The 11,979-nt window shown below is 43.0% G+C and overlaps 1 protein-coding gene across 5 annotated transcripts in view; it reads left to right on the plus strand.

Annotated features, from left to right (window-relative positions):
* The window catches only part of Cdin1 (CDAN1 interacting nuclease 1), a 247,415-nt gene extending 238,491 nt beyond the window's left edge, over positions 1-8,924 (plus strand). For 3 of the 5 annotated variants that reach the window (XM_045157234.1, XM_004668197.2, XM_045157232.1), the window contains one exon: positions 6,952-8,924. In XM_045157234.1, coding sequence (XP_045013169.1) covers positions 6,952-7,081 — 130 coding nt within the window. In that variant the 3' untranslated portion in view covers positions 7,082-8,924. The remainder of the gene's footprint in view (positions 1-6,951) is intronic. The other 2 variants (XR_006638558.1, XR_006638557.1) reach the window with 2 other exon arrangements.
* Positions 8,925-11,979: the final 3,055 nt, after the last annotated feature.

Below are 11,979 nucleotides of genomic sequence, written 5' to 3' on the forward strand. Positions count from 1 at the left end.
ACTGCACAGAAGGGAGCCACTGCCAGCTCTCATATGAAGTTTTTTGTTGTTGGTTCTTTTGTTTTGTTTGTCTCATGGTAAGGTCCTGCCCAGACTGACCTGGAATTCACTGTGTAGTCTCAGGGTAGCCTGTAACTCATGGTGACCCTCTTACCTCTGCCTCCCAAGTGCTGGGATTAAAGGCGTGTGTCACCACGCAGGGCTCATGTGAACTTTTGACAGGCATCCACTCCAATCTCACTCAGCAGCTGTTGGCTGTATTCGATTCTGCATGGTCTATGTGCTGAAGAACAGCACTTCCTCCCTGGCTGAGATAACCCTCAATCCCTGCCAGGTCACACAGTGTCTCCCACAAGGTAGTTCATTTCATCAAAGTGTGCAAGCAGTTAAAAGCAACAGAGAGAAGTTAATGACAATGTGGGGGTTGCGGCCTTTTGTAACCTAACAAGCAAGTATGTAGATCCACCACGTGTTCAGAGGTCAGGGCCTTACACAGACCTGAATTCCAATGGGCAGGGACTCTGTACTGAGGCCATCATTGATACCTGCCTGCCATTTGGTCTCTACGACTAAGAAGTCCAGTCTTGCCATCAGTCAAGGGGGGTGAGAGGTCTCTCCTCATTGGGTATGGCACTTTCTGAGCTATTCTTCCTGTGCTTAACAGTGACACAGTTGCTCATCGTCTTTCCTCCCAGCTCACTGTGGACACAAGCCATACGTGCAGGGACAGGTTAGTTACAACTTGGCTAAATATGTTCACACATCCTCACTGTGTCTGAGAGTTACCCATATCACAGAGCCTTCTCTGTGGATGCCATTCACCTGTGCTCAACCCATCCAGCCACAGAATGGATTATAACCTTTAAAATCTTCTCCTAAACAATGTCTGCTGCCCTCCCTTCCCCATGTTATCACCTCTGTGCTTTGATTCCATCTACTTAGAAGATATGTAGTAACTAACTCCTACTTTACCATCAACATTTTAAAAATATGACAGATTTTTTTTTTTTCCTCCTTACATGACACTTGCATAGTGCTTGGTGGGAATACCAGTGCCCTACAGTCTCCCCACACCACCAACCGCCCCCCGCCCCACACTTTCTGTCCCAAGCTTAAGAATGGCCAGGATAGACAATAGGCAGAGACGGAGCTCTGTGGTGGCCATAGGACCCAGGAGGATGGCAGAAATGCGCAGAAGCGAAGTGCTCTCCTCATCCCTGTCTTGATGTGAAATCCTCACAGGCTGCCTTGTGCTTCCCCACATCTGATACAGATGAGAGTATGAAGGAATCCATCTCTCCAGTAAGAAATTCCTTGACACAGGTGTGGTGATAGCCTTGGCATCGGGAGATGGTGGAGAGCATGGGTAACCCAGAGACATCCTTTAGGACCGAGGGGCAGCTAAGGTTAGGCTGCATGTGCATGTGTCTAGACTACTTAGTTTCTCAAGAGAAGAGGAATAAGCAGGATTGTGTGTAAAAATTCATGATTTGTATATATCGGCTTGCTATTTTTCTTTAATTAATGAAAACAAACCATTGATTTAATAATCCAGAGACACCAACCTATTCTGTATTTTGAGAAATTCATAATAGAAAAGAGTTATTTATGTTGACTGACATCTGAACCTTAGCTACTTTCAGAATTGTCTTAAGTCTGAACTTAAGAGAAGTGACATTAAACCAGGCACAGTAGCTCAGGCCTGCATTCTCCACACTCTGGAGATAGAAGCAGGAGGGTCAGCACTTCAAGGTCATCCTTGGAAAGATAGCAGGTTTAAAGCCAGCCTGGTCTGTATAAGAGACTCAGAGAGAGAGAGAAAGAGAGAGGCAACATGAATCCAGTCCCTCCTGTACATGTAGAGAACATACTGCCCCCTGCACGTTTATTTCTGGGACATTATTTATTCTTTTCCCCAACATCATAGGATTTTTCTGTGGGTCAGTTCCAGATGCGAACTGAGCAATAGTCTTCTTAAAGAATGGCTCCAGAACCCTCCAGATCACTCTTTTCCTGGCCAAATTCTGATACTCTGTTTACCTATTCAGTAACCTGATCACAACTACATCATATATGGACTGGGTTGCAGCACCGACTATGAGGTTTTAGGCAAACCACTAAGGTACCTTTTCTTTCAGTGTCTGTATTTGTAGAACAAGGGAGGTAGTTGAATTTAGCCCATAGGCTTGGACTGGGATTAAGTGTACTTATAAATGTAAAGTGCTTAGCAGAGGATCTGGCACGTAGCAAAGGCTGTGGCAACATCAACACAGGTTGAATGCCCCTTACCTGAAGTACTTGGAACTGGCAGTTTTTCAGGTATTCTTTATGAATTTTAGACATTTGCATATGCATATTAAAAGATCTTTGAAATAATATTCAAGTCTAAACACAAAATTTATGTTTTGGTATATACCTTATGCACACAGCCTGAATGTAATTTTAAACCATAATTTTAGGGCACCTGCATTTTGATTGCAACCAGTCCCATGAGGCTTCATGTCTGTGTTCAAAAAGTTCCACATTTTGAAGCATTCTGAATTTCAGATTTTCAAACTTGGGGTGTTCAACTGTTAAATAATATTGTAACTGTTATTGCCACTGTGGTCTGTAAGTATGCCCATCAGTATTTCCATCCTGGTCATTGATAACGTATTATGTTGTGGTGGTGGCCATGTCTGGCAGCAATGCTTTCTCTAAACCACCATGAATTCAGTGACCAGTATAACGCCATCCAGTGCCATCCTTGGTAACTCATGTTCTCTTCCTTGTCCTTGAGGGTGTCTGCCCGAGCTAAGTGGTCTTGTCCATGTAAGCATGAAGGACACAGACAGATGTGAAACAGAGTCCCAGGATGAAATGGGATAAATGGCGGAATCCAAGACATGCTTATCCTCCTGCCTCAGATTACTGAGTGCTGGGGTACAGGTGAGAGCCACCACACCCAGGTCTTGGTTGTAGTTGATCACAAGGTTAATATTTGACTATATAAAGTTGCTTATTGTGGTCATTTTTAATTTTATTTTTGAATTTTATTTTAGAGAAAGAGAGAATCAAACTCCAGATGCTTGCACCACCTAGTGGGCACATGTGACTTTGCACTTGCCTCATGTTTGTATGTCTGGCTTACGTGGGATCAGAGAGTCAAACATGAGTCCTTAGGTTTCACAGGCAAGCACCTTAACCACTAAGCAATCTCTCTGGCCCTATGGTCAGCTTCTTCATAAGCAAAAGCTGCTGAAAGATTATCTTGCCTGACAGTACCAGATAATGTCTGGAACCCTAGCTGTTGAAGAAATCTCAAAGATGCAGAAGGGACCAAGGACAGGTATAGCTCTGCCATTCTATTTTCAAACCTGTCACCTTCTAAAATTTCTGGGTTTTTTTAAGTATTTTATTTAGAGAGGCAGATAAATGTGCAAGAGAATGGGCATGCCAGGGCCTCCAGCCACTGCAAATGAAATCCAGACACATGTACCACTTTGTCCATTTGGCTTTAAATAGGTACTTTGCAGGCAAGCACCTTATCCAAGTTCCAATTATTTTTACCACTTAAACCTGACTGGGAGCTGGAGAGATGGTTCAGTGGTTTAGGCACTTTCTAGCAAAGCCTAAAGGCCTGGGTTCAATTCCCCAGTACCCACATAAAGCCAGATGCACAGAGTGGTGCATGTATCTGGAGTTTGTTTGCAGTGGCAGGAGGCCCTGGCATGCCCCTTCTATCTCTCTTCTCCCTGTCTCTCTACTTGCAAATATATAAAAATATTTTTAAAAAAAGGTTGGGCTGGCCAGCCACTGTGGGTTTGATTCCCCAGCCATTCACCTAAGCCAGACACAAAAGGTGGTATAAGTGTTAAGTGTTTGTTCATAGCAGCAAGAGACCCTGATGTGCTCTCACACACGAACACATGGATAAGTAACTTTAAACTGTTGATGAATCTGGGGTTTGAGAAGATGGCTTAGTGGGTATAGTGAGTGCTGTACCGAAACAAAGCCCCACATAAAAGCCAGACACAGCCATGCTTCCCTATCATCCCAGCGCTGGGGAGACAGGGACAGGAGGAACCCTGAGGCTTGCTGAGCAACTGGTGTAGTGGAAGCAGGGAGCTTCAAGTTCAGTGAGAGACTCTGTCTCAAAGATAAATAAGTAGCATTGTGGAGAATGATTGAGGAAGGCATCTAATGTCAGTGCTGGCCTGCATGCATGTGCTTCCACACACGTCTGAACATGCACATGAGCACGCCAAACAGAAAAGGGAAAAGAGGGCTGGAGAGATGGCTTAGCGGTTGAGTGCTTGCCTGTGAAGCCTGAGGACCCCGGTTCGAGGCTCAGTTCCGCAGGTCCCATGTTAGCCAGATGCACAGGGGGGCGCATGCATCTGGAGTTCGTTTGCAGAGGCTGGAAGCCCTGGCGTGCCCATTCTCTCTCTCTCCCTCTCTCTGTCTTTCTCTCTGTGTCTGTTGCTCTCAAATAAATAAATAAATAAAAATTTCAAAAAAGAAAGAGAAGGGCCAGTTGTTCTGAAAGCCATGGTAGCAGCCTTTGCTTACAAGGGGAAATGGCCTCTGGTTTTTACTTAGACACTTATATTCCACTGGAGGCTTTGAGCTCCATGAGGGCAAGTGTTTCCCAACTTCCAGAAGAAATAGTGGGATCTTACTGAACACCTTCACTGAGGCTTCTCTCATGCACTCCTTCCTTCCTTCAGGACTTCCTGGTTGGGGAACCCCTTGCTGAAGGATCCAGCTTTGCAGAATTGCAAAACCTTTTTTGAGTTGCCACCTTTCAGCTGTTGCCTCTCAAGTGAAACAAGTCCATTTTCTCAAGAGTTGAGGTGTTCTTCAGCCTGGCGTCTGTGCCTCAAAAGCGAATTTTTCTAAAGAGCTGTCGCAGTCCACGTCCCTTGGCTTGTGATTTAGCTGCACAGAGAAAGTGCCAGCTGTTCTTGCTCTCTCAGAGCGGGTGATATGTGTTTTTGTTTTATTAAATCTTTAAAATACTGGGCTTGTTTTTATGACTGCCATATATTCTTTTGTTCTTCTCCATGACTTGTTCAATCATATTTTTTGCACCCTTTGTAAAAATATTAGTGCCTTTCTGAAGAACACTGTGGTGTCCAGAATAGCGGTCTAATAAAGTAGAGGACTGTGTGAGCACCCTATCACGTGCAAGGAGGCTGAGATGGTGTTGAGGCTGAGAAGGGTTGAGGCCACTCAGACGTGGCCCAAAACTACCACAGTCGATAGTTCTGAGATCTTTTGGCACAAGTCAAAGAGCTTTTCATGAAATAAAAGTGCCAGCTGGTTTATGTTCTCATTATGGACTGATGCTTGTGATTAAAAGTTGCTAAGAAACGATTTGTTAGGTGGACAGGTGTGAGCTTATTTATGCAAGCCTGGAGTTCACACCCTGTGCACAAGGGCCCAATTCTTCTGACCTAGAGGAAGATGTTCTTAGAGATGCAGAGGAAGATGAGACCATTCAGTCACCCTGAATCCAGTTGAATTTTCTTGGAATGCAGTTCATGCATCCCACGTAATATATTCAAGTAAACTATCATTGTAATGGCTATCCTCACAAGGAAGAGACTCAAAGAGTTGGACTTATAATGAGTACAACAGGGCTATCCTATCGATGCAAATCCCCAAATAAACCAGTCTGTGACATCCAACTGAACTTGTTCCTGTGCATACACACAGTATCTCAGAACCTATCCTGTACTGTTAGCTTTGGCAAGCACACTACAGCATATAATAAATCATGGCAAGCATTTCAGCCTGCTGTAATGTTAGAATACAGAAAGCAGTTCTGCCTTTAGACATCCTTTTACTAACCCAACATTCATAATTTATGATTTCACTGTAAAATTCCTGCAACTCTACACCAAGAGTAGTGCGCCCTTTAATTAAGTCCTCTCTGTAGGAACAACATGAGCTGATGTGCAAAACATCTCTCTGCACCGTGATTGATAGTGATTACATCTTCATGAACCCACCCTAAAGGTCTCTACTTCCTGAAGGGTGAAGTAGTCTTCAGGGCCACTTCCTGAGGCAGCCTGGTGGGGATCAGTCACTGCCAACCTGCCAAAAACACAGAAGATAATTCGGAGGCAAAACTTAGAAATACTGTGCTTTGAAGCCTCCACCTATCTGATTATACTATGTCATAAGTGTGTATAACTTTATTCCTTGTTTCCATGAGAACCTGTGACCAAATTTCACTATCTCTACACTTAGAAATGCAAAGTGAGAGCTGGGTAGGAAGTTTCTTCAAGCCACCCCAGTTTGTCATGTGGAGACACGCACAAACATGATATGTTCGATGTGTATTTTTTAAGTGAAAAGAATGAACAACGGGTGGTACTTCTGGAAGTATTGGTGCATGAATTGAATGTGATAAAACCTTTACCATGCTGTTTTTAAAGGTATTGTCCAAGCAGTTGCATGAGATAGGATTTTGTTAGGTGGCTCAGATTGTCCTCAAACTTGTTACACTCCTGCCTCAGCCTCCTGAGTTCTGGATTTACAAGTGTGCACCAAATGCCTAGTCTTGCTTTGTTCATTGAAAGGGGGCAGGTTTGGCATTTAGTTTCTCAGAACATTAGGAAACTGAAAGCCCAAGGTAGTGGTACCCAGCTCATGGCTTCCAGCACTGTCTTCCCTTCCTTCGTCAGTGAAGTTGTCATCACCGTGGCCCAAGCTCAAGCACACTATGGAAAAGTGGGTCCTAGATCTGAAGGAGAAAGAGGAAACAAGCCCATTAATGATGGCAACAGCGGTATGATATGAGTGCTTGGGTGAACCTACATTCAGCTGCTTCCAGTCAATCGGGATAGTACCCATAAACAACTCAGTGTATGACCCAGACGCTTAAATGTACTGTCTCCAAAATGATTGTTTTCTGCAGCTGCGTTGACATTATTCACACGTCACTCTCTGCTGTTCCTGCAGGTTCGGACCAGGCTTAGTCATCTATTGGTATGGATTCATCCAGGAGCTAGACTGCAACCGGGAGAGGGGCATCCTGCTCAAAGCCTGTTTCCCCACAGACATTGTCACCTTGGGCCATAGCACAGCCTGACCCTGGAGATCCTGTAAGGGAGGTTTGGGAGGAAGAAGCAGATCCGGAAGCGTTTTGACTTTCCTGCAGTGTACGCTCCTGGCAGCCTCTGCCCTGAACTTCAGCTGAACTCCTGCTGCCGCGGTCACAGCACTGCCTCTCTAGACAAATACTTGAGGAGTTTCTGCTTTCCTTCGTCCTCACCGATGTGAACAGACAGGAACTGCAGACACAGCCCGCTCACCGGCCTCTGTATCTCTGTCATACAGCTTAGAGATCATCATCATCTTTCTTCCTTCTTAATGGTTTCTCCTTGGATGCTGAACCACCAGGAAACACATGGAGACCCACAGGAGTGAATTTTCAGTTCTCCTCCCTGTTATTGAATCACCCCTTATTTTGTTCCAAACCTCCATATGTTCTCTCTTTCCCTCTTTCTCTTCATGTACACTCAAGATATGCACTGCTGCGTTACCTTCATGGAACAACCTAGCACAGACCTTCCTGAAACTAAATGTTGGCTGTCAACCAGTGGGGCTCAGTAGACCTGGCTGGGGGCTTGTTCTGTGAAGCTGCCACTACTTCCTGATTGCTGTGGCATTCAGCCAGGCTGCAGAAATACCCTTGATAAGATTGTCCTCTTTTCAGAATACTTACTGAAACACCAAGCATTTCACATTTATCTCATTTTAAAGAGTGGGTTCCATATGTTTTGACTGGAAACTGTGCTCTTCGGCACAAGCTGAGGACAGAGCGCAGAGGCTCGGGACCATGTGGCCAAGAATGCCCTCTTAAATGGGGCCTCATTGTCCTGAGCGTATTCATATGCACGGCTTTGTACCTGCATTTTATACCGCATAATTATATAATGCTCAAATAATTTAGACATTACAAATAGCTTTGAATGAATTAAGTGTGCCAGAAATAAAAAGCAGTTTTTAAATAAGCAAAAATAAAAGGTTTTGTATTTGTTCACTTTAATTTATTTACTTTTATATACTGTTGACCAGATCCAGTCTAATAAAACATCAATAAAATAATTATAAACCTATCTTTGGGGAAATTAAAAAATAACCTGTGAGCTGGAGAGATGGCTTAGTGGTAAAGGCGCTTAGCTCTGAAGCCTGACCACACGGGCTCTATTCCCCAGTACCAACATAAAGCCAAATGCACAAAGTAGCACATGCATCTGGAGTCTGCAGTGGCTGGAGGCCCTGGCATGTCCATTCTATCTCTCTGTCTCTCCTCTCCTCTCGTCTCTCTCTCTCTTTCTTACTCCTTGTGAATAAATGCATTTTTGTTGAAGTAACCTGTATCAAAAATGTGTTTAGCAAAAGATTTGTCCCAATATTAATAAACTGTAGCTTTTATAATATTGGATAGGTCATTCTGGAAATAATAAAAATATGATTTTTTAGAAATACCTTAAGTCATACACATTGATTAGTTCATTTTATACCTGAAAGATGCAAAATTCTGCCTGTTGCTTTTATTCTGAAAGCCACAAATATGTCAGGTCCAAGATGGGGTTTTTCACTAGTGAGACTTAGATCACCAGAGAGAGGAAGAGGAAATGGTAAAGAGATGCCAGGCCAACTTCTGCCTCAGTGTCAAATTCACGTGGCTTTGTGAGTGAGATGGGATGATTTGTACTGTGACTACACTGCCTTGATACGCACGTACATTTTAAACAAAAATGTTTTTAAAATTAGGCTCTATGACATGCTGTAACCTGCTTCCTTAGGAATAAATTGCGTGTATCTGCACAGATGTTAAAAATCCTGCTAAACCCTTGTCAAACATTTGCTCGTTTTACATTGGACAAATTTATGATGAGCTTGCACAAATAAATTAAAAAATTAAAGGGTGCTTGCATTTCGTATTTATTCTTCTGCTTGGAACCCTGACATAATGTGTTGTGAGAAGGGCTAGTGTTCCCTGGCAGAGACACCACCTCATGTTTATGAAAGAGGCTTTACGACTGGCCCTTAAAAGTAAGAAAGAACCCAAGAGCACACTACACACTGTGATAAGGTTATGAGTGACTCAAAAGCAAGCCTTTTCTCCCACTCAAGCTTAATGTGATCATTATGTCTACTGTATTTGAATTAGAGGAATGTGAGAGAGAAAGGAGTACTGTTCCCTAACTGAAAGCTTAAAAAAAATCTCTTAAAACATCCTGTGTTCCATCTCTTCCTGTTATTTTCTTCTTTGGTTTTGTAGTTTGGGCTTTACAAACATCAGCTCTAGAAGGCAGACATTGGGTGACAACTTATTTATATGGTTGTCGTCATTAGAACATTCATGTCCAAGACAGATTTTTTTTTTTTTTAATGGGCCACTCTGCACAGTGTGCTGATGACTAATGCCAAGCAGCAAGCAGGAATGCGTATAAACCCAATATGAAATGACACCCTCTCTGGCACACAGAGACTTGCCTGCATCTGCTCCCAGAGACACTGATACCCTTGGAATCATGGGGAGAGTCTGGTTCAGAGCAAAGCTTAGGGTGACTCTGCATACTTCTTTCCTCCACCTTTAATTCTCCTACCTCTAGGCAATCAGAAACGACTGAGTCTTTTTCCTTTGCCTTCTGGAGAGGTTCATGCCAATCAGTTCTTTCACAGAAACGCTGCTTTGGGGTTCTGCAGTAGAAAGCTGGTCCCCATAGGTGTCAGTACCTGCTCATTATCTGTAAGGCTTGATTCCACCCTGGAAGGGATGACAAATTGTTGGTCTTTGGGGGTTGCATTAACTCATGTAAGCCACCAGGGAGAGGATTGCTTAGAGCCCTGATGAGGTAATCTTCTAAATGGTCCCTGGCGGGCCACACTAATTAATGCACAGTGCCAAAGTGAACAGTTAATTCACTGGCCTCTCACTAGGGAGCTACACCCATTGTTTCCTCTCTACATTGGCTCCGAGATCCCTCAGATGTTTGCTCTTTTTAACCTTCTTCCCTGGGAAGGCTGGCATTTCAACGAGAGTCAGCCTCCAGTGCTTTTGGGGGGTTTCTTCACTTCCCCTTCCTTCCTGACCACCCTCCCCTTAACTAGCCCTCCCGTTTTCTTCCATATGGACATGTAGCTGCATGTTTTGCTACTTACCTCCTTCCTTCTAGAAAATAATCCCATAACCAAAGTACATCTCACTTAAGTCCAAATGCATACATTAGGGTTTAGGGAAGTGACTGCCCTAATCTGTTGGTGGAAAAACAGCACCTTAGCAATCCTGCCAAAAAATAGAAGTGGACACATGGCACCTGCAGAGTCCTAAAGTGCTTAACAGAGGTGATGAGCTTTTACAGGGTGAAATACAGTGAGGCTCATGTCTTCAGAAATTGTCTTCCCAAATGAAGTGAATGTGGAGGGTTTTCTTGGCTTCTCTCAGCCTGAGTGATTGTATTCAGCTGATCACAATTGTTAATCAAGATAATAAAATGTCTCCATGGCCTAGCAAACTACTCAGGTCATTCATCATGGGGGCAGCTTGCCATTGTCCATGCACTCTTGATAGGAGCAGACTACCTCCTAGAATAACTATTTTATGACAAAAATGGGAGGAGACATTCTCCCAATGGGCACATTCTTGATTAAGGTGAAGGAACAAAGTAAACTTACCTAGGGAGGAAACTAATGGGCAAACAATAGAACCTGGCCACGGGTCACCATTGGCAGAGAAGTGCCTATCTCAACGCATCTGTTAAAAATCACGCAAGTTAAGGAAGGGTCCCACGGACAATTGGGTCATCTAGTCATGTCCCTCTATGCTGACCTTGCTATCAGTTGTAAATGCGGTTTGAGCCTATTTTAATTAAGAACATGCCTGAACTCTAAAGGTTAGCAAGGAAGATAGTACTATTAATTAAATAATAAATAGAACAGCTTTGGTTCCCCTTGTATTTTTCACTTTCCTGCTATTGTTTGGAATATGGCTGTGAGACAAAGAGCTGCATAGGTCAGGCACTATAAATTACAGTTTTCATACAATAGCAACCCACCAAAATGATTTCAGAACTTGATCAAAGTACTTCAAAAAGACTTTAAACTTTTCCACAGTCAGAGGAGAGGAAATGCTCATTTGATGCCTCAATTTGTTTCAATAAAGGTAACAGAGTTCAGTTTTGGTAGCAGACCTACTGTGCATAAAATTTTGGTAGCCTTCCATATATAAAATCCAAGTAACAGAATAGATGCACCCAATTTGTTCTCCTTGCTTCCTGGAGAAGTAAATGTAGATGTTCGTTTTCATTTGGCTACCTACATTTGTTAGCTAAACATTTGTAGTCACTTGTAAAAAAAAAAAAAAAAAAAAAAAAAGGTAGAACAACATATTATTTAAATGGACCTAACTTGATGCTACTTGAATTCCTTGAGGCACTTGGTAAGCCTGCACTTAGAAGAGGACAGCTGGCTGTGTGGCTGTGGACTTACTTGGTGTCTTAATAATAATCATGGCAACAGATACATTTAATTTTCATTCCTTTCCCCTTTCTTGACTCAGCTGCCTCATGCCATTAACAAGGATAGTGGGGAGTTTCCAGTGCTGGCACAACTAAGCAAGTTCTAGGCTCATGTGTAATGTGAGGGTGAACCAAGGCACCTCGTCAGCTTCAACGGAAGACCCATGCTACTGTGCCAGGGTAATCTTTACTTCTTAGAAGGAAGGCCATTTTGAAAGGCTGGCGTGAAATATAACAAAGTCAATTAAGTAATAACAATTGAAGTTCAGAGTTTAATTGAGGGCCCAACATGAAGCCAACGACCATTAACCTAAAAGAACCATTAATTCCCTCCAGAAAACTGCCTTAGTGAAAGGTATTTGTAGAATAACTAGCACTTTTACTTTAAAAAAAAATGCCTTTTGTCAATTTTTCTTATATTCAGTGCAAATGCATTTAATAATAAAGTAGTGTGTCT

The sequence above is a fragment of the Jaculus jaculus genome, chromosome 8, assembly GCF_020740685.1.
Source record: "Jaculus jaculus isolate mJacJac1 chromosome 8, mJacJac1.mat.Y.cur, whole genome shotgun sequence".
Classification (NCBI taxonomy): Eukaryota; Metazoa; Chordata; class Mammalia; order Rodentia; family Dipodidae; genus Jaculus; species Jaculus jaculus.